This window comes from Martes martes (assembly GCF_963455335.1).
Source record: "Martes martes genome assembly, chromosome: 9".
NCBI lineage: Eukaryota > Metazoa > Chordata > Mammalia > Carnivora > Mustelidae > Martes > Martes martes.
Window position 1 is genome coordinate 89,387,888 of NC_137896.1, and position 22,714 is coordinate 89,410,601.

Sequence of the window (22,714 nt, forward strand, 5' to 3'; positions counted from 1 at the left end):
AAATAGTGACACAAGGTACCTTGTAGGAAAAGGTATGAATCAATAGGGAGTAGAGTTGGGAAAGAAGGCTTTACTGAGCTAGGTTTCAAGAATGGGAATGATTTGCTCTCAGAGACCACAGCGCCATTATAGCCAAGGGAACAACCTGGAAGATAAAGACATGTGACATAAATGTGTACAACATAATTCTGGGGCAGTTGTTAGAATTACATTAGAAAGGTGGTTCACACAGGTTCCTATAAGGGGCTTCCTGCCACAGCACGAGTGTTTGTGACTGACGTTACAAGACCAAATCATGACTGAGGATACTCAAAGGCCTATACTTCTGGGACACAAATGTATAAAAATCACGCTTGTTAGACTGAGGATAAATCCCAAACTCAATTTTATTGGCAGCAGATGCTGATTACACTGGCTGGACTGACCGAATATTAGTATCTCTATTTCTACCCAAAATGTCAAAAAAGGAATTTTTATGGTTTAAAAACTCAAAAGACAATGGGGAGAGATACCAAATGGTAGATGAGAGAGCAATAAAATTATCAAAGACAGCAACTGTCAGAATGAAGAAAATAAAACCTAAATGAGTGCAGCAAGAGGGAAGTAAACAAAAAGCAAACTGACAACATTATGATTACAAATCCACCATGGGACAAGCAGGGCTTCCATCAGTTTTGAATGCCTCAATCTTAAGTATGAAAAGATGCGCAAAGGTTACCAGATATCCCAAGAATACCTCTAACAGGAGAGACAGGCATCAACAAACAAACAGTTTTAAAAAAAAGAAGGGAAACAGTTGATGCAGGGAACAGAAGAAACCTAAACATAATTGGTAACTTTGGAGAGAAAAAAGAATACATTCATTAAAAAACAAAAAAGAGAGCGCCCTGGTGGCTCAGTGGGTTAAAGCCCCTGCCTTCGGCTCAGGTCATGGTCTCAGGGTCCTGGGATGAGCCCCACATTGGGCTCTCTGCTCAGCGGAGAGCCTGCTCCCCCCGCACCCCACCTGCCTCTCTGCCTACTTATGATCTCTCTCTCTCTGTCAAATAACTAATAAAATCTTTAAAAATATATATATATATTTTTAAAGATTTTATTTATTTATTTGACAGAGCGAGATCACAAGTAGGCAGAGAGGCAGAGAGGCGAAGAGAGAGAGGAGGAAGCAGGCTCCCCGCCAAGCAGAGAGCCCAATGCGGGACTCGATCCCAGGACCGTGAGATCATGACCTGAGCCGAAGGCAGAGACCCAACCCACTGAGCCACCCAGGCGCCCCTAAAATCTTTAAAAAATATATAAAAAAATAAAAGAAAGGCAGAATAAATGCTGATTCCTTAAAAAAAAAGTATCTGAAAAAAGTCATTTAGAAAATAATATATGGAAGGTAGAAAATAAAGCTGAGGAAATTCTCCTGATTTAAAAAAAAGAAAGGGCAAAAAGGTTAAAAACTGAAAATAAGAGAAAAAATACATAATTAACTTAAAGGTACATTTCAAAAAAAAAATCCAATATTCAGGAGCGCCTGGGTGGCTCAGTGGGTTAAAGCCTCTGCCTTCGGCTCAGGTCATGATCTCAGGGTCCTGGGATCGAGTCCCACATCAGGCTCTCTGCCCGGCAGGGAGCCTGCTTCCTCCTCTCTCTCTGCCTGCCTCTCTGCCTACTTGTGATCTCTGTCTGTCAAATAAATAAATAAAATCTTAAAAAAAAAAATCCAATATTCAACTAATAGAGGTTCCTGAAATATAAGGGATAAAAACAGAAAATTTCCCAGGACTGATAGTCACAACTTGCCAGGCTGAAAGGGCTCACTAAGTATATGGCATTACAAATAAAAAACCAGACTTTTAAACATATCATGAAATTCCAGGATATTTGAGATAAAGAAGATCCTAAAGCCTTGGGAGAGAAAAATCACAGGTCACAAATAAAAGCTTGAGAATCACAATAGCACAGGGTTTCAGGAGCAACAACAAAATGTATGAATAAGTGGATTCAGAAGGGCCTACCTACAAGTCTACAGCCTAGCAAATTATCAGTGGAGTGAGAGATTAAACTATACCCATTTCACACATGCAAGTCTCAAAAAATTTACATCCCATTAACCCTCCCTAGGAAGCTAAGGAAGGATATACTCCACCAAACAAGGAAGTACACTATAACGCAGTAGCTGTGGGATCCAGGAAACAGAAGAGGGGTACAAGAAATGACCAGGGTGATAGTGGAGAGAAATCCCAGAGCAACAGCTGTGCCCCAGGCATAGAGAACAATCAAGGTCCCTGTCATGGGCTGAATTGTGCCACTCTCCACCCCTGATAAATTCTCATGTTGAAGTCACCCTAACCTCCAGGATCTCAAGAATGTGATTATATTTGGAAACAAGGTCTTTAAAGAGGTAATACGTTTAAACAAGGTCATAAGAGTGGCATCAATCCAGTATGACTGGTGTCCTAGTAAGAGGGAATCTGAACACAGTCTCAGCTGGAAGACCATGTAAGGACAAAGGGAGAAGATGGCCATCTCTAAACACAGAAGAGACCAGCCCTGCCGACACCTTCAGCTCGGACATGTAGCCCCCAGAACTGAGAACGTAAATTTCTGTTGTGAGAACATAAATTTCTGTTGTTTAGGCGGCCCAAGCTGGTGCTTTGTTAAGGCAGCCATCTTAACTCAGCGCCCAACCTGGAAAAGGCCAGGAGGGTTCCAGGGAAGATTTCAGACAAAAAAGGATCTGGGTCTGTCCTATCCATATGAAGAGAAATGTTATAGTGGTGTTGGGATCTTGGGGATGAACCGGTGATAGGTGCAGAGAAAAGAAGCAAACAAGGCAAAATGAGGACAAAAGCAGTGTAAGAAAGGAGCTCAGCATACTATGGCTCAGTATATCTAGGGAACGGGAGCTTAGAATACTGACTGAACCAGAAGTTGGGAGAGAACGATACTGAGGGTAAGAACAGAAGTGTGCATGTGGGTAAATGATGTGCATGAGCTAAATCCGTATTCTCCATGGCAGAAGAAGCAGTAAGTGGCAAAATAAACCTAGTATTTAAAGCTGGAGGCAAATACTAGAAGATAATGCAAAAATATTTAGTGTTATGCAAAAATATTTAGTGTTCGGGGCGCCTGGGTGGCTCAGTTAGGCATCGACTCTGGGTTCAATGGAGCCTTGCATTGGGCTCAGAACTCAGCTTGGAGCCTGCTGAGGATTCATTCTCTCGCTCCCTCTGCCCCTCCCCACTCTCCCTCTCCAACAAAGGAATATTTAGTGTTTGCCTTTGGGAAGTGATACCGGTGGGGCAGGGGGAGGGACTGTTCTCTTCCACTGTAATCTCAGTAGAACTATTTGAATTTTAAACTACTCCTACGTGTTTTTTAAATAAAAATGAAAACTTTAAAAAAGCTTAAAAGGCTACTGAAGACCTTTAAAAAAACGGGAGTGGCTGGTCCCTTTAACCAGAGGACTTTTAAGGGGTATGGTGTGAGTAGAAACCAGAACTCTAGCATGGTGAAGAATAAATGAGACATGAGAAAGCGAAAGCAGCCTCTTTTTTTGTTGTTGTTTGTTTTTAAGGAGTTTAGTTTTTTAACAAACCATTGTTGACTGAAATGGGAAGGGGACAGAGGGGACGACAGGGTCACATCTTCTGAAGGCAGCAGTACTTCTAAGGAGGGCACTTCTACTGGCAACGGCCTCCTTGGAAACTGCTTGCCAAAGAAAACCATCAGAGTAGCTGGATTCCCACGCCCTGCCCCTGCTTGTTCTTTCCCGTACCCCTCACCATCTGTCTGGCTCCAGTTTCAGTCCACGTGAGCCTTCAAGGTGTAGCCACAAGAGCAGCCTTTCAGCAAGAAGAACTTCCAAATCTGTTACATGTGGCAGGCCGAGGACCACTTCCTGAGCATCTCAGATGACGGGCAGCAGCGTGACGGAGCTAATGGACACAGGCCAGGGGACTGGCTGAACTACAGCACTTCCTCGTGGTCAGGTTCTACATGTTGTTTAGATGGAAAAGAGGATAAAGAAAATGCCTGTCGCATGCAGTATGAGACATTCTAGGATACAAATCTTCAAAGTCAGAGGCTTTAAAAAAAAAAATGAAGCTAAGCTGCCCAAGTACTCATCGAGTATCTACTGAGGCTTAGGATGTCATGTTGATGAGACACTTTATTGAGCAAACGGGTCTCTGGCTTCCTCTGCAACTAAAAATATTTAACACCTCCCAAGTGATCCATCTGTATGTTCCAGAGGCATACCAGCAGGAAAGAGAACAGAAAAAGTCAAGATCAAGGCACTACTCTACTGTAAGGCAAGAGCAAAAAGATCCCAGTGGGTTATGTTCAACAGACAAGTAATAAAACAAGGAGCCATCCTTGTCCACAAGTCTTCCAGACATCCCAGACTTTAAGTATTGTATCCTGCTTTGTTCATTAAAGAACTTCTGTAGTCTATACAAGTTTTCCAGTTTTCTGAATAGTTCTACCCAGTTGGTAACAATTACCCTGTCAGGTAAATTAACCAGCATTCTGGTTTATCAGTTTCTCTTGCCCAGCTGAGAGTCTATTACCTAAAAGTTTATCTGTTCTTAGATGTGTTAGATGGTATATCTGACAATTCAGTGAAAGAAGTTGGTCAAATCCCACAACAGACTACCAAAGAAAGAAATGTCTAACCACAAAAATATAATTACTAGGAGCACCTGGGTGGCTCAGTCGGTTAAGCGTCTGCCTTAGGCTCAGGTCGTGATCTCAGGATCCTGGGATCGGGCCTCTTGGGCTCCCTGCCCAGCGGGGAGCCTGCTTCTCCCTCTCCCTCTGCCTGCTGCTCTGCCTACTTGTGCTCTCTCTCTACCTCTCTCAAACAAATAAAGTCTTAAAAAGAAAAATACAATTACTAACTTCAAGTAGATTTTAAAGAGAATGTCTCTTAGGTAGGTTTTAATAGAAATCTTGAACAGTTAGGGGAAAAAAAGATAGCCTTAATGATTGGGCCAATAATAGAACATGACAAAAACACCACAAAGTTCTGCACATACCCCCCTATCACAAGTCTAGTCAGAAAGAAACACACTGATAAGGAAGACAGAATTTTTAAAAAATAATTTACAAGGGAAATTCTTTATTACTTTCTCAGTCCTAAAATACCATCTTCCTTTAAAAAAAATGTAAGACTGAATGACAGATTATTTCCTTTACTGTTGCAAATACTGCAAATTTATCGACAAAGAGGTATCAATGTAATTTTTCTTTAAGCTTGAACACATGAGGGAGCAATAAAATAGATTATAAACCTCACATTTGACCTGATCTTATAAAAAGTCACTTCAACTGTCTTCATTCCTGCTCTATCTGCAGAGAGATTTCTAGGACAGGTTTGTGTCATTCGGTCCATCCACAATAGGTTGGATAGGAGAGTCTGTAGTAACTGCCCGGATACCACACTGTATTCTGGGCTGCTTGACTGGCGTTTGGCTTTACATTCCAAGAGTACCTCCTTTGTGAATAGTCCTCTCCAGGGGGACCAGGAGGAGGGATATGGCCTCTCTGGTAAATGTTCTGGTTCTGTGAAAATTTTCTTAAAGAAAACAAAAAGTAATGTATTATTATTAGTTTTAATAAAATATCTTAATAAGCTTTATAAAATAATACACAAACACTCAGGTTCTACTGTCTTCTCCTTGTACAACCTTAGCAGATAAACTGCTTCATCTTTGGATTTCTTAGTTCTTTATAAAATGGAGGTAATACCTTCCATCTTCATGGGTGGTTTTCAAGGTAAATTAAGAAAATGTATTTAAATTACCTACCACACACCTTGGCACACAGTAGGTTCCCAAGAGCTATTCCAACCCTTCCTTACAGAGATAAATGCCCACACTTTTCTAATCAAATAGTTTCTCCCCAAGTCCTGCAGAGTTGATGTGAGACAGTATTGAGGTATTTATTTTTAAAAATAGAAAGCTGCTTTCACTGTATAAATACATATATAAATTAGCTATAAAGTATAGAAATTCTAATTATTAACTACACATGCAACAAATTTGGGAAATTAAGATTGAAATCTAATTGTTTCAAAAGCAAGAGGGGCGCCTGGGTGGCTCAGTGGGTTAAGCCTCTGCCTTTGGCTCAGGTCACGATCTCAGGGTCCTGGGATCGAGCCCCGCATCGGGCTCTCTGCTCGGCAGGGAGCCTGCTTCCCCCTCTCCCTGCCTGCCTCTCTGCCTACTTGTGATCTCTCTCTGTCAAATAAATAAATAAAATATTAAAAAAAAAAAAAAAAGCAAGATCGGTAAATGTAATACATCATACTGGAATTTTACTATTTTTCCTTTTAATTTGTATTTACTCTTTAAATAACAACCTTCCTTATTCTGCAAACTTTACCACTATTAATAGAGCCTAAGAATGCAAGATCCTTTTTGGTAATCACATCAAACTTTTGGCTTAAACTAAGTTTAGAATCAGTGAAATTTTCTAAGTCATTTTCCCAGCTGCCTCTGAAAATTCACACATTCCCTCCCATCCTATGCTTTATTTTCCAGCCCTGAATGCAAAATATGGAGCAAATGATACCTCTGGTCAGCTAGAAAACATTGGTTTTCACCATTTTCATGTGTTTGCACTAATTTGCAATATAAATTTCTATTTCAATTCTAGAAAAGAGGACAGAAGAGATACCTTACTGACTGCTGCAAATCCTGGGTTTGGCTGTGGAAATGCCGAGAAGGTACTGGGTAACCTTGGGTCTGATGTAGGTTATACCAATGTCCTTGGTTAACAGGCTTATACAGTGGTGTGGACTGGTTAATAGTGGTGTGGACTGGTTCCATCATGTGTGTTACATCTTCAAAACCACTTGATCTGGATACACTGGAATCCCAATTCCTCAAAGAGAACGTTCCCACACAGTATTACTGGTTTCCAAATTCCGTAGCCAATTTAGTGACGATATTTTGGTCCATGAAAATAACAATCCCATCCTCCCCTACCTGTTTGTTTAAAGTTCCCTGAGCAAGTAAATAAGTTACAAGAAGAATGAACACATACAACTTCAATGATGTAAAAACAGATCTCCCTAACCATAGATCTCACATATAAAATGCAACTTACCTTCTGATGGGACCTTTCTGAAGGTCTTCAATATAGTTTTGTCTTTCCAAGCAATGTCCGCGGCACCTATTGAATACTGAAGAGTGGGTGAACTGTTAAAAATCACTACAAAAAGCAAATCTTTCCCAGAGAAAACAGGTCAAAGCTGAAATCCACTGGCTAATCACTCAGGCAGTTATACCTCACTATTTCCAGATACATCCCTTTACAAACTTTTGACAAAAGAATGTATTGTCAGAGCAAATGAATTACAAACGTTTCTTTTTTCCAAAATCTGAGAAATTCATCTACATTTCCACCTTCAACTTTTATAAAAAGAAAAAATAGTGACAACCCTTATACTTACATTCAATTGCATCATCTGGCCTCATGCCTTGTACATCAATCAAATATCTAACAAAACAACATAATTCAAGTCATTTATATATATGAAAAGAAAAAAATCAAGTGTTTTCAAAAAAGGTCCAATTTCACTTACATATATAAAAATCCTAAGAAAATATTAGCACATCTAATCCCATAATTAAAGAATGATATATCATGACCACAAAAAAACTTTATTCCAAGGATGACCCAACTGTAGCAAATCTATTAATATAATTACTTACATTAATACAACAATTTAATTACTAAATGAAAGAGAAGAAAATAACGGACCAAACTGGCAGATGTTAAAAAGGTACCTGATAAAAATACAACAGTTATTTTTGGTTTTTTTGGTTTTGTTTTTTAAGATTTTACTTATTTGAGAGAGAGTTAGAGAGTAGAGCAGGGGGGAGTGGCAGAGGGAGAGGTAGAAGCAGGGTCCCTGTTGAGCAGGGAGTCCAACACAGGGCTCGATCCCAGGACCCTGGGATCATGACCTGAACTGAAGGCAGATGCTTAACCTACTGAGCCACCCAGGTGCCCCACAATAGTCATTTTTATGAAAGTGTTTTGTATACTAGAAACAGGACACTTACTTAATATGACAGAGTACTTATCAGGAACCAACAACAGAAAAAGACAAATTGGGAAAAATACTAACCTCAAATCTAAATACTATCTAACCAACACTATGGGCCAGAAGCTTAGGAGTCACTGCCACCGCCAGCCATTTCTCCCTCACCCTCACCTTCAACACACTACCAAGTCCTAACAATGAATAGCTCTAGATATGTCCACATCTTTCCTCCCAAATGACCACCACACCCTGGTCCAAGCCACCGTCATCATGCCTTGATTTCTACAAAGCCTAACTTTTCTCCTTGCTTCCACTCTTCCTCCCTACAGTATATTCTCCACTTAGCATCAAAAGGATGGCTTGATAATGCAACTGTGATTATGTTCTACATACTCACCCTTAACAAAAAACGTTCAATGGTTTTCAATTACTCTTAAGTCTAAACACAGACCCGCATGATCTAGCTCCTCCCCGTACTTCCAGCTCCACTGTAAACTTTTTTTAAAGTAATCTTTAGCACTTGAACTCAAGACACCAAGAACAAGAGTCATATGCCCTTCTGAGTCAGCCAGGTGCCCCTCCACCTCCATTTTAAACTTTTTTTTTTTTAAAGTAATCTTAAAAAAAAAAAAGAAGAAGAAAAAAAAAGTAATCTATACCAGGGCTCAAACTCATGACCCTGAGATCAAGAGTCAAATGCTCTACCGATTGAGCCAGCCAGGCACTCCCACACCCACTCCCCCCTTTTATTTTTTTAACTTTTCTGCTCCATTTTAACATCGTATTTCCCATGGCCCAGCCTCCCTGGCTCGTTCCAACATAGCATATGCTTTCCTATTATCAGTCTTTGCTGTTCCTTATGCCTAGAATTCTCTCCCCAGTGTCTAACAGTGTCTAACCTCATCATCCTTCAGGTATCAGCCCAAACATCCCCAAAGAAACATTCTGTATTCTCCATGCTAAGGTCAAACCCCCCGATTAATATGCTCTCACGTACCATGTCCCTCTCTTTGGCATTTATCAGATTTGTAATTCCACATGCATTTGTGTGATTCCTGAATGTCTATTCATACTCTCTTGACTATTAAGAGTTCACAAAAGGCAAGTCAAGTCTCTGAGGTCTTTCTGCTAGCACCCAGCACAGTGCTTACACAGAGCAGATGCTCAGTCTTTCTGAATGAACAAATGTATCAATACTTTGATTCAGAAATTCCATTCTGAGTGAAATTATCTGAGAAAATAGCATATATATTCAAATTTGTTCATACAGGAATGTTCACTGATTCAATGTTTTAAAATATTAAAAACTACTGACTTTTATGTTCCTCAGAAAGCAATGAAACATTGCAGCTTCTAAAAAAGAATGAAGTTTCCAAATATTGTCATAGGAAGATGTCCACGATATATTAAATTATAAAACAGGATGTCTAAATATTAACACCATTAAATTACATGTATATACTTATATCTGTCTGCATATTTAAGTCTGAAAAATACGTAGTAAATGACTATTGCTGGTAATCTCTGGGTGGGAGCAAGACTGCTTTCTAAACTTTCATACATTTCAATACTGACTGCATTTTTTGCAACTAGCTTATGCTATTATTGTAAACAAAACAACTTAAACGTGGTCTGTCTCCTGGGGTTGGCAACTCACCTGCAGATGAGATAGCCAGTCCTGTTTAAACCGTGCGTACAATGAACACCAATAAGTTTGTCTACAAAATAAGGAATACAGAGTTAAATAAGTGAAGTAGATACACTTAAAACAAATTCTACTATTTTCTTTAGAGTACCATTTATTAGTTGCCACTACCACAACCCTGAAAAGGAATAACTGATAAGGAGTGTGTTATTTTAGGAATACACTCTACAGAATTATTTCACATAAAGTCGAAATTCACTGCCCCTGAGAAATTCTGCATAGCCCCTATTAGAAGCAATCGTGTAAACTGGGGAAGGCCTAGTCAGGTACTAACAGCCAAAATGGCATGGAGACGAACCCAGCTTCTTACTATAGAATGTCCATCAGTAACTGATTTAATTATAGAAAATGAATGCAAAAAACCCCCCCAAAAACAGGCTAGAAGAATCAAACTTTTTTTTGAGTAAAACAAATCAGATGCCTTTTCTTTGGATACTGAATATGAAAAAGAACAGTTTCTGCGGGATTCATGAATTCCCAAAGTGCTTCCATCCCTGCTCTCATTTGTTGCTCCTCATGCCCCACAGTCTGCGTGCCCGTGAAGCGCCCAGGAGAGCAGCGCTGCTCCTATCTCCTGATGAAAAAGTCAGACTTGGTGACGGAAGCCCAAGCTGCAAAGCAGGCAGACAGAGCAAAGATTAGAATCAAGTCTAAGATTTTTCCAGCTATGCCACAGTATCTCTTAGTCCATCCTTTAAAAAAATTACGTGAGAAGCTCAGATGGTTAAGTGTCTGCTTTTGGCTCACGTCATGATCTCTGGGTCCTGGGATTGAGCTCTACCTCAGGCTCCCGGCTCAGCACGGAGACTGCTTCTCCCTATCCCTCTGCCTCTCCCCCTACACATGTTCTATCTCTCTGTCTCAAATGAATAAAATCTTAAAAATAAAATAAATTTAAAGTGTGTGAGAAATTAAATAAATGATTAAGTGTAGTTGATCTCTGCAAACTGTATGTCTTGTGACTAGGTGGTGTCTGGTAGGAAAGCACTCGTCACCTGCCTGGGCTACTGTCTCCCTACCTCTAAATCTTGTCTATTTCAAGTAATTCTTCATATGGAAGATGTGGATCTTCCTAAAATACAAACTCGTAGGGTTGCTCCCTTGCTTAAAAATCTCCATTTAGCATAGAAAAAAGCCCAAACTTTCAGCAAAGCATTTAGAACTCTTTAAAAACGGTATCATCAGTCTCTCCATCTGAACTGTATGTCCACAATGATTCAAACCAGGACCTCCAGGGACCTCCATGATCCACTTCCTCCTGCCCCCTGCCAACCTCCCAGACTCCATTTTCTACGGCCCTGACCTCACACACGTTCCCCACTGCAGCTGCACTGGTCTGCTTACTATTCCTCAAACATGCCGAGCATAGTCCTGCCTCAGGGGCTTTGCACCTCCTATTCCCTCTGCTTGGCAACACTCTGTCCCCCCAAACTTCCCAGATATCCACTGGTTCCTCATTTCTTTTAAGGCTCTACTCAAATGACATCTTAATAGAGAGGCCTTCCCTGATCACCCAACACAGGCCCTCACTTCTGAATCCTGTTCGTTATTCTCCAAAGCACGTCATCACCATCTAACATTTCCTATAGTTACTTATTTATCCCTGTCTCCCACTAGAATGCAGAGTATAAAAGGGCAAGAACTTGCTTCCGTTCTGCTTCCTAGAACAGTGCCTTTAACTTAAAAGGTGTCCTATAAATGTTTGTTGAAATTCAACAGGTGAATTCTATGCCCTTTCACACTATCCTCTGGTCATTAGAGAGGCTGCCGCTCCTGGGCACAAGGTCAAGGCCTGTGCCTTTTGCACTTGTTCCCCAAACCTGGATATTCCTTTTCTCATTCTGGCAAAATCCTCTTCCCTACAGCCTCGCTCAAATGCTGTCTCCTTAGTCAGGCCTCCCTCAGCCTCTCCTCCATATTCCCGTTGCACTTAATTCTTTTATTATAATTAACCCACTCTCTCATAGTTACCACACGTTTATCTTCCGGGGTACTGTCAGTTTCTAATGAACTTCTGTATCCCTGGGCCCTGCCAACAAATCTAAAAGGCTCTCAGCATTTACTGAATTAACGTATTTTCTGAGCCTCTACCGACTCTAGGGAGTGAAGGGTCAAGCGTCCTCCTCTTCATCAGGGAGTCTGGTGTCTGTGGGAGGGGCTTAGAACAGAGGAAGCCAAAATGGATCAAAAGTAAGCTCTCCAGACTGCCAGGGCTGAGGGCACAGTGAAGTCAGCACAACACAGGCAGGAGACCAACATGGGACAGCACGTGAACAAACAAGACTGATGGCCCTGTTCGCACGGACTCACAGAACCGAAGGGATACTGTACAGCAGCCGCACACACAGGAGCTGGGGAGCCACGAGCAGCCCGCAGCCGCACCCTAACGTCCTACGAGGCGATGTTTCCAAGATGGGTTAATACAGATCAGAGAGTCTACCTCTTTTATAGATGACGTGGTTGTCAGAGGCAGGGCCAAGCCTCCCAAGTTTTAAAGTACAGGGAAGATCTGGGAGCAGGGCTTAAGATATTGAAAAGCCAGTGCCTGCATGAGGCAACCAGGTTATAGTTTGAAAAATTATCTTAAAATTCCCATCTCTTTCTCTCTCGCCTCCCATCCCCTATTCTCCCACCTCCATCTCTATTTTTTCTCTCCTACTCCCTGTTTATGTATGTATATATATATGGAATATTTACTCTCTGTCATATTTACTTAACAAAATATAGGCTCCTCAAGCTAAATTTAGAGAACAAAATGAGCACTTGGTCCTGTAGATTGGTGGCTTTCCAAAGACAAAAGATTCCTCAGTCTTAAAATATGGCAAATACCACATTCTTTTTGATAGTCAGGTACCAGAAATAGGTAGGTGGATCCTTAAAATTCAGAAGCTAATAGCTTGCTAAGATCTATTGCCCACGGAGTAAGACAGATTTTGAAGCAGGAACAAGAAGCGCCAGCTTTTTAGGTCCTTCCTTGTCTGAATGAGAGGTGGAAGTGTCCTCTGCATCTGTACCCAAAGTGGAAAACCAGCAGGAATATCTGAGATGTGCACAATGGAGAGGCCATGCCCCGGGCGCGCCTTGTTTTGTTCTGCTTCCAGAGCTCCATCTCACTCCAAACCTTTCCCTTTTGTTGTCTCTTTTATATACACTAAGACCTTGACAACTTTTTTCCTTGTTTTCAGCAGAGGGTCACACAAGCCATGCCCCCCATACCCTTTGACCCAATACCCTGACATCCTTAACCTTTCCCCCCACACCTCTCACCTCTGAACCAATAAATGAGATAAAAGAATGTTTTTATTTTAGTAGATATTTCCCAAATATTTTAAAAAGAGATGAGGAAGCTAGTTCACATTTCTCATTAAAGCCATTTGTCAAACTAAATTGTTAATTTGTGACCATAAAAGGAAGAACACCTCAATCTATCTCCACCATCTGACATTTCTACCTTAACATTAGCAAACACAACAAGCCTAACGTTAAAACTATTAAACACACTAAAAGTCCCAACCCCATTCAAAATGCATACCAAAGTTCAGGTAAAAGAAAAAACAACAACAAACTCACCATTATCTCTATTTTCTTTTAAAAACTCATTAACAGCACATTTGAATTTAAAAATAGTGTCGTCATCAGGCACCTGATGCCCAATTGTATAAATTTTTAAGTAAGGAATAGTTTCTGGAAAGTCCTATAAGGCAAAACCGTGAAAATGCATATTATTTCATTTGTAAGGAAAGAAGTAAAAAGTAACCAGAGAAGCCAGAATATAAACCAAGAGATTATTAATAAACATAGTTTGTCAGTAATTCTGATAAAAGAGCCATTTTTCCCAAGCTGTTCCAGCCAGGAAGTACCATCTGATTTTCATTGAAACTACAGAATGGGGAATAAAAAAAACCCTACAGAATGGATAGGCAAAGGCATACAAACCTGAAAGCTGAGTCCATATGAATAAATGTATATAAAATGATGAATAAGTAGTTCTACTATATATTTTATACCTTAAGGGTTATAAGGCAGCTGTGATTTAAGCAGAACAGGAGAACAGTGTCAGAAAAACTTGGATTTTGTATTGTAGAGAAAGCAAATTGCAGGCACTGTTGAGAACTCGTATTCTTGGGGTGGGAGAAATTAGACACCAATAAAAGAAGAGGTTAAATGAAAATCCTATAGTTCTGAATTGAAATGGAAAGTACTAGTATGAACCTATGATTTGTTTTATATTAAAAACACACAAACACACTTCCTAGCCCTGAGCACAGAAGAAGCCTAGAAACAACTGATGTCATGTCCAAAGGACTCAAGAGCCACACTGAGAAGCAACTGGGCAAAGACAGGGCCTCGGTTTGTGCCTCAATGAGAATAATAGCTGCAATGAAGTCCATAATGATACAAACAGTAAATAAATAAAATTTATTGGTTACCACCAGAGGATATTAGTGCATCAACTCATCATTTTGACACCTGTTAAATAAAAGGAAAGAAACATGCTTCTACAATTGGGCAACCAAACAGATGATGAGGAGGAGGAAGCTTCTCTTGACAAAAATATACCCAGCTCATAAATGAAAAAGGAATAGAATTCATTATTTTTTGAAGTCCCAAATGAATTAATGGATGTAGATATCAATCATCAATGACTACTAGTATCACAGAAAGAGATAATCACTTATATGTCTCCACAGAAGAACACATCATCACTCCTGAAACTGTCTTGCCAAAAACAAAAATAAAAACAACACAAAAAACAAACAAACACAAAACCAAACAAGCCTGAATCTGATCAAGCCTCTAGGTCCAACTAGCAATTTATAGGAAATAAAAGGACTGAAGAATATGTTAACAACACATGGGGAGGGAATCATCAAGTCAGAATGAACAAAATACCTGGTTTCTCCAAAAAATAAAATTCACCAGGGGAAAAAAAAGAAAGTGAGAGAGACATGGAGGGAGAACCTACAGACTAAATAAGACGTCAGAGACCTAATAATCCAAGTGTGGACCTTATTTGGATTTAATTCAAGCTCTTAAAAAACATTTTTTATGACACTTAGAAGACAACCGAAAATTTGAGCACTGACTGGATACTGAATGTTAAATAATGATAGTAAAAAATAAAAGCCCTACATTTTAAATATAAATACCAAAAATATACAGGTTAAATTATATGATCTATGGGATCTGCTCCAAGATAATATGGGATGGGGGTGAAACCAGTAGGTGTACAGATGAAACACGATAGCCATCAATTAATAACGATTAAAGCTGGATGAGTTTGTGGGTGTACAATGATCACCCAAAGTATTATGTCTGTTTCTGTATATGTTTAGAACTTGTGATAATTGTTTAAAAACAAAACAACAACGGAAAACAGTCTGATGGTTTCTCGAAAAGTTTCTAGACATAAAACTAGCATGATCCAATAACTCCATTCCTGCCTATACATCTAGAGGAGCTGAAAGCAAGGCTCTGACCCAGTACTGGTACACAAATATTCATAGCAGCATTATTCACAATAGCCAAAAAGTGGAAATAACTCAAGCGTCCATCAAAGGTGAACGGATAAACAAAATAGTGAATGTACTCATAATGGAGTATGACTCAGCCATAAAAAGGAGTGACATTTTGTTACATGGATGAACCTTGAAAACATTATGTTTAGTGAAGTAAGTCACACACAGGACAAATATTGTATGATTCCACTTATATGAAGTACCTAGAATAGTCAAATTCACAGAGACAGAAACTAGCACAGAGGTTACTGCTGCAGGGAGAGGAAGTGGGATTATTTAATGGGTATAGTTTTGGTTTAGGATGATGAAAAAGTTCTGGTTAAAGACAGTGATAATGGTTACACAACATTGTCAATGTATTTAATGCCACCAAATTGTATGCTTATGAACGCTTAAGATGATTATTTATGTGTATCTGACCATAATAAAAAAAAAAAACCAAGAGGAATAACTGAATTCAAGTGTCAATTCTTCCTTTTTTGAAACTCAAGTTCTATCATCTATAGAATGAGCAACTGCAATCATCTATCCTTTGAGCTTAGTGCAGAGTAAGCACTCAGCAGGAGAGGTCAGTACTGCTAATGCTTCATCAGCAAAGGACTGTTGCGAGGATTAACTAAGTTAAAGCATGTAAAAGTACTTTTTAAATAGCAAACTGCTTTACAAATATTAATAAACATTAGGGGTTACCGTTTCCAAGGCCACGAAATTGGTCACAAGGATAATTCCCTCCCACCGGGATGCCACACAGGCCAAGAGACTATATGGGCTCTTTTATCGAGAGATAGTAGGAAAAGAAAAGCATGAAATTTAGAGAACAGTTGTCTTTTACCACAATGCTCACATGCTCAGGCAACTGCTTAAAATAAGTGCTAAAGACATAATGGATATTCATTTCTTGCTACTATACTTACTGAAAGTTTATTTCATTTTCAAAATATGGAACACGGAAGCTTATAGAATTTCTTCAGCACATACAGAGTCTACTATCCAATATTACAGTGTTTAGTTCCTGTCTTTAATCTCATTTTGAGACACCAATTAGAAATATGTACTTATGGAAACCACTAAGTTCCCTTTTTGAACTATTACCCATGGGAGAAAGCCAGCATTCACCTTTGCATAAGACGGTAATTCCTGAATTACTATGCATTATTATGGTAGCAGAAAGTAGGTTCTTTTCAATGAAGGGTTCCATTTACCTCTGGTTTATAATAGCGGTGAGTATAAGTTAAATCAATAATTAGTCCAAGTTCTTCATTCTGTTTTTGGATTTGGTTAAAAAGATCCAAGGGTGAAAAACGTTCTTCTGGAGCAAGGTTCTTTTCAAAACTCTGTTAGAATGAAAAAAGAAAGAGCAAACATGTGCTTAAAATCCTTTTCCATTTATTCAAGCCTTGTGATGCCAACACAATGAGATTCAAAGCAAAGTTTCCACTCTGCTGGAATTTACAAGCTACGTTACAACGTTACAATCCTTTTTTCTAGAGATGAGAGGGAAGAAAATAAGCTCACTTCTTTGTATTTCTGTGTTTGTTTTATGTTGATCTCCTAACCAGACTTTAACTCTCTGAAGGCAGGGACCACATCAATTCTGCCCACCGTTATGTCCAGCGCCACACGGAACACCTGTAAATAAGTACTTTTAAGTACTTCTTGAGTACTTACATATATGAAAGGCGGCTTTTATTGCTAAATATTCTTTTATGTATTTGGCCTATTTACATACTCTGCTCATTGATCTGTTTGGTTATTCAAATACCAGCAACAGACTTTTTTTTTTTTTTAATTAACAGATTAGCTTTTACAGCAGTTCCAGGTTCAAAGCAAAACTGAGCAGAAAGGAGAGTTCCCTCCTATACCCTCTCTCCTTTACCCCCACACAGCTTCCCCCCATCAACATTCCATACCACTGTGGTCCATTTGTTAGAATGGACCAACACCGACATGTCATTTTCAAATCAGTATGTAGCATACAGTCTATGGGTTTTGGCCAACGTATGACCTGTATTTACCCTTATAGTATCACACAGAATAGTTTCACTGCCCTGAAAATTCCCTGTGCCCTAGCAACACTTTTAATATAGGCTTAATACCTGGCAGGGCTACATGATCCCTTCCACCATTATTCCTCTTTCTCAAATTTTCCTGGCTATTTAGGTTTACTTTTCTCTATGAGTTTTAGAATTGCCCTATTTGAGGTGATGTTAAATTTATAATAAATTAATTAGGAAGATTTGACAGATTGATGATGATGTCTTCCACACAATACTGTGAAAGTTTTAAAGAGTAAATTAATTACAGTAAGACATACAATCTCTCCAGTAAGGTGTGTTTTGTTTTGTTTTTTTAAGATTTAATTTATTTATTTGGCAGAGAGAGACACAGCAAGAGAAGGAACACAAACAGGGTGAGTGAGAGAGGAAGAAGCAGGCTTCCCACTGAGCAGGAAGCCTGATGTGGGGCTCGATCCCAGGATCCTGGCATCATGACCTGAGCCAGAGGCATACACCCAATGACTAAGCCACCCAGGTGCCCTGTCCAGTAAGCTTCTTGCAGACTTAGGGCCGATGGATCAAATATCATCTCTAGCTGTGTGAACAACTAACTTTAAATAACTAATTTAAGTCACAAACCCTTTAGGAAGGCTTCCCGTCTGTTATCAATTCCCCCTCCTCTGAAATCCTTGATATTTCTTGCCATGGCATTTATGTGATACTTAACATACTCTGATTTATATTCCAATGTGCATGAGAACTGACTGTCAAGTATTGGGACTGCTTTTCTTTGGGTGACTTCCATGAAACACACAGGAAATCAATGTCACATTTTACTCCCTGACTCTGAGCATGAGTAAGACCTGCAGTGGGGTGGTTATGCAGCTCTGTAATCCTCTTTACAGGGCCTAAATAACCATATCATACAGGAAAGATTTGTGGCTGTGTGGAGGAAGGGAAACCACAGAGTCTTCCTATCTTCTATCTTGCTGATGTACTTTTAGGCAAGAGGCTAAGCAGGGACTCTGGTAGAACCTCAGGAATCCACTTTTAGAGGCCATGGAGTAGGGAGTTAGGGAATTAGGACAATCACACAGAGGAAAGGAGAAATATAGGAGATAATTCATAGTAACTGCAAATGGGAGGGGGTGTCCATTCCACAAATATTTGCTAATATTTATTATATGCTAAACACTGTTCAACTTATTCAACAGCACCATGCTTGGTGTTGATGAATGTGAATAAGAACCATATGTTTACCTTTATGAAAAGACCAGTTTTTAAGTCTAGATGCAGAAGAACTAACATAATAGGTGAGAAAGGAACTCTGACCTATGAGTCACAAACTAAATAAATTCCCAATATATTCAAAGTAGGCTTTTCCAGATACCAATCCATTCTATGCTGCGCAGTTTAATGAGACATAAGTCTCCTCTCATTCTTTTTATACTAGCCAAATGCTATCCCCATCTATTCCTTCCTTAGTTCAAACAAAAACACAATTTTCAGGATCTCCTTGCTGAAATCTTGACTTACTAATCCACAGCATTGGGGCTTTTGGGGGGTTTATTGGTTATGATGATGGGAGTGAAGGGGTCTTATTAGCATTTAGTGAACAGGGGTTATGAATGCTAGAAATCTTGACAAATTCCTAACAGTCCTACAAATGTGTCTCACACTTGAATTACTTTTTTTTTATGATAAGAGACTTTATTGCCCTGCAATGAAGAGTATTCAAATAGGGGCACCTGAGTGGCTCAGTCAGTTAAGCATCTGCCTTTTGCTCAGGTCATGATCCCAGGGTCCTGGGATCAAGCCCCATGTCTAGCTCCTTGCTCAGCGGGGAGCTTGCTTCTCCTTCTCCCTCTGCCCCTCCCCCAGCTTGTGCACACACACACTCTCTCTCTCTCAAATAAAATCTTTAATAATAATAAAAAAATAAAAATACTCAAACACGTGTTTTTCTACATAACTTCTTGTGAGTGATCAACGTTAACTAAAATATTAATTTTCATCATCTGCTTCACTTCACGTCTTCTTGACCATGTCTTTGAGGCAATGAAGAATTTTTTACCACCTTAGTTATGGACTGGAACATTCATTCCTCTGCAGCTACCTAAATGCTCATTACACGCAGTTGTGCTCCTAGTCATTTTATCGCAGCCATCCTCGGACACGTTTTCAGAAAACATCAGGACGACCTTCATTCAGCTTCACCTCACAGGCTCTGCTGCACCTCAAAGACCCCCGCAATCCCAGAGGCGCTGCTGCTGGCCTGCATGGCCAATGGTGCCTCAGGGTGCACCCTCCTTCAGGGCCACCCGGAGAATGACTTTGGAAAATCCTATTCAATGCTCGTACAGGTGAAAAACCGTTAGCAATTATCTAAGCCTTAGAACCTAACTTCATTTCACAAATAAACACGAGTTTTTTGGCCTAGTTTTAAAGTACATTGACTTTTCCAAGACAGTAATCACTTTACCAGCCAAGTAAAGATCGTATACTAGGTTTTATTTGAAAACCTACTAAGAGCTGTTCACTATTATGGAAATTTCTGCCAGCAAGGCAAGAAAACCCACCTAGTTCAACCTGGATGTGCAGTTTTTGTATTCATGATGGAAGTAATTGACTATGTTTTTATTTCTAAAATAGTCATGCTCAAATATTTACATACTGAAATTAATACATATTACTTTTTTATAAATTACTTTATTTATTGTGTATGTTATTGGTTTCAGCATTACATTGTTTTTTTTTCTTTAAAATTAAGTATGGAAGTAGTATTTATCTATGAATTTTATTTCAGAATAGTAAAGGGGATATAACAAAGTTAACAAAGTATTTGCTATTAAAAAGGGAAAATGGAAGAGTGCCTGGCGTAGAGCATACGACTCCCTGAGATCAAGACCTGAGCTGAGATCAAGAGTCAGACACTTAACCAGCTGAGCCACCCAGGCGGCCCTGAGCATGGGACTCTTGACCTTGGGGTCGTGAGTTCAAGCCCCACACTGGACACAGAGATTACCATACAAAATAAAAACTTTTTAAAAAGGGGGAGGGGGAGAAGCGCCTGGGTGGCTCAGTTGGTTGAGCGGCTGCCTTCGGCTCAGGTCATGGTCCCGGACTTCTGGGATCGAGTCCTGCATCGGGCTCCCAGCTCCTTGGGGAGTCTGCTTCTCCCTCTGACCTTCTCCTCTCTCATGCTCTCTCTCACTCATTCTCTCTCAAATAAAATCTTTTTTAAAAAGGGGGAGTGGAGGAACAGAGTGTGGCATGCTTGAGCACGAGTATTCTACACCATGAATTCGGATTTGTGAAAGAATACTGAATTTACTTTTGCTCACCTTTTTTAAAGGAACTTTGAAAGCAATGAAACGAGTCCCAGGCATCCGTTGTCCAATTGGGAGGTAGTCTTTCCACCTATTAATACATTTTTTGTTAGCCAAATTTTATGTTAGCCTGTCTCCCTGAATAGAATGAAGGCTCCTTGTAAATGGAAACCATAGCCCACACAGTAGGTCCCCTCTTCTCTTTGCTTTGAATTTTGCTGTTCCACTTACTCAACACCACCTAGTAACAACTTCCACTCTCTCAGACACAAGGCAACAAAACAGTGCAAAAGTCTCAACAAGTAAGGCAGATTTAAAGCCAGAGTTGGCCAGTACTGTTGTATCCCTGATAAAACCTAGACCAATCCTGAATACTAAGATGTCGTTAATACATACATGTCGACTGAAATAACTTAAATTCAGTTCTTTCACTTCACAGTTTATTTTTAGTCCTTATACAACTGATGCCATCAAAATCAATCAACAGGAAACTTCAAGTTCATATTTTAAAAGACAACCTGATAGAAAAGGGGCTGTGAACTTCACTTAGTAATGTTAGGAGTCACAGTGAAAAGTGATATTTGAGCTGTTGTCTGTAGGATGAGTTAGTTAAATAAGGTTAATTCAGTATAGCTGAAGCACAGAAAGTGAGGACAAAAGTGGCACAAGATGGGGCTGGAGAAGCAAGAGAAGAGTCTAGACTATGCAGAGTCTTAAAGACCATGGTAAAGAGTTTCTTTTTATTCTTAAAACAATGTTTTTGAGCAATATTTGAACTAGTCTATTAAAGTGACTTCTTGTGTGAAGAATGGATTGGAAGGAAACAAGAGTAGATAAACGTACACTAGTTAGGACCTAACCGCAACAGATCGGCCAAATTCTGTATTTGGATGCTGACAGAAACTGACAGGTTAAAGATATTAAGGAGATAAAATGAAAGGGACCTGATGTAGAAGATGGAAGGAAAGGAAGGGCTCAAGGAATACAAGAGTTCAATGCACACACAAGCAAACTCTCAAAATTAATCATTTGGACAGAAGCAGCTATCTCAAATGAGGCGTGTTAGGAAGCAACAGTATCCCCTCTATGATTCCTAGAAACATTATAAATCAACTTTTTCGATGGAAAAGTCCGGATGTCCAGGTGGGTTTTTTCGCTCCAACTAGGTTCTTATTAGTCATATTTGCTGTGCCCAAACAACACAGCTCGAGGAGCTGAGGGAGACTCCAATTTGGTAATTAAGGGGTTGTCCCCAACATTGGCAGTCCCATCTTAAGCCATTCCTCCGCATTTTACCGGAAAAGCAATGGCCAGAGCCTCGCTTTCAACAGAATGGGGAAAAATCAGAACCTCACACATGATCGGATACCGTGGGCGGAACAGCGAGAGCATCGTGCCTCCCAGCTGGGGCGGACCGCAAGCGTTCGGCGAGGACAGGGGCAGGCAAACACCACAAGAGATGGAGCCCAGGCCCAGGAGCTCGGAGCTAGAGGGCCACGCCCCGGGGCCAAGGCAGATTACCTTTCCGGGACGTGGTTTCCGCGCTTCTTCTTGGCTGAGCTACGTCCAGAGAACGCGCGTCCCTGGCCCCAGCCGCCGCGGGCATGATGCCACTGGCTCATCTGGGCCCCAAGATGCCGCCCACCCAACGGCAAGAGCGACAAGGCCGCCAGCCCAGCGTCTTCGGTGCCAAAACAAGATCCGGGACCGGAAGCGAATAGGGAGCAACCCACGTCGTTCCCAGGCCCTTTGCTATTGCGCACGCGCCACCGACAGTCGTGATGACGTAACCACGCTGGCCGGCTGACTGTAATTTGATTACTAAACAGGAGTCGGGGAACTACAGTGCCCTCCTAAGCTGGGGGCCGGTAGCACAGGTTCGATGAGCATGTTGGTGCACTTCAGAATTCAAACAGTGCAGGATATGGAATGAAAGTTAAGTCCCACTCTTGCAGTTCCTTGTGTGATTCTTCCAGATATTTTCCAACTGGTCACATTCACACTTAGTGTGTGTGTATAAATATATGTAGGTATCTCCTATTTTATACAAAAGCAATATAGTATATGTATCCTACAATCTATTTTGGATACTGATTTTCCCAATTTATGCATACATC

At 40.2% G+C, this 22,714-nt stretch overlaps 1 protein-coding gene across 3 annotated transcripts; it reads right to left on the reverse strand.

The window, feature by feature from the left end:
• Window positions 1-3,565: 3,565 nt before the first annotated feature.
• Window positions 3,566-22,350, reverse strand: DUSP11 (dual specificity phosphatase 11). Of its 3 annotated transcripts, XM_080813532.1 has the most exons (10): window positions 22,119-22,350; window positions 20,613-20,688; window positions 16,474-16,605; window positions 13,323-13,446; window positions 9,705-9,765; window positions 7,451-7,497; window positions 7,105-7,180; window positions 6,673-6,879; window positions 5,486-5,569; window positions 3,566-3,986 (listed from the first exon to the last, which is right to left on the reverse strand). In XM_080813532.1, the coding sequence occupies exons 1-10, from the start codon at window positions 22,217-22,219 to the stop codon at window positions 3,980-3,982; spliced, it is 915 nt and encodes a 304-aa protein (XP_080669658.1). In that variant the 5' UTR covers window positions 22,220-22,350; the 3' UTR covers window positions 3,566-3,979. The 3 variants fall into 3 exon arrangements, with proteins under 3 accessions (XP_080669658.1, XP_080669656.1, XP_080669657.1); XM_080813530.1 differs by lacking the exon at window positions 3,566-3,986 and having other exon boundaries at window positions 4,900-5,569; XM_080813531.1 differs by lacking the exons at window positions 3,566-3,986; window positions 22,119-22,350 and adding an exon at window positions 21,967-22,045 and having other exon boundaries at window positions 4,900-5,569.
• Window positions 22,351-22,714: the final 364 nt, after the last annotated feature.

Excerpts from the sequence above, each read along its gene's own strand:
- DUSP11 (XM_080813530.1), bottom strand. The coding sequence starts at position 22,219 with ATGAGCCAGTGGCATCATGCCCGCGGCGGCTGGGGCCAGGGACGCGCG. Across the intron at positions 16,606-20,612 it reads TCAAAGTTCCTTTAAAAAAG|AGTTTTGAAAAGAACCTTGC; the intron begins GTGAGCAAAAGT and ends TCATTCTAACAG. Across the intron at positions 13,447-16,473 it reads ACCGCTATTATAAACCAGAG|GACTTTCCAGAAACTATTCC; the intron begins GTAAATGGAACC and ends TTTGCCTTATAG.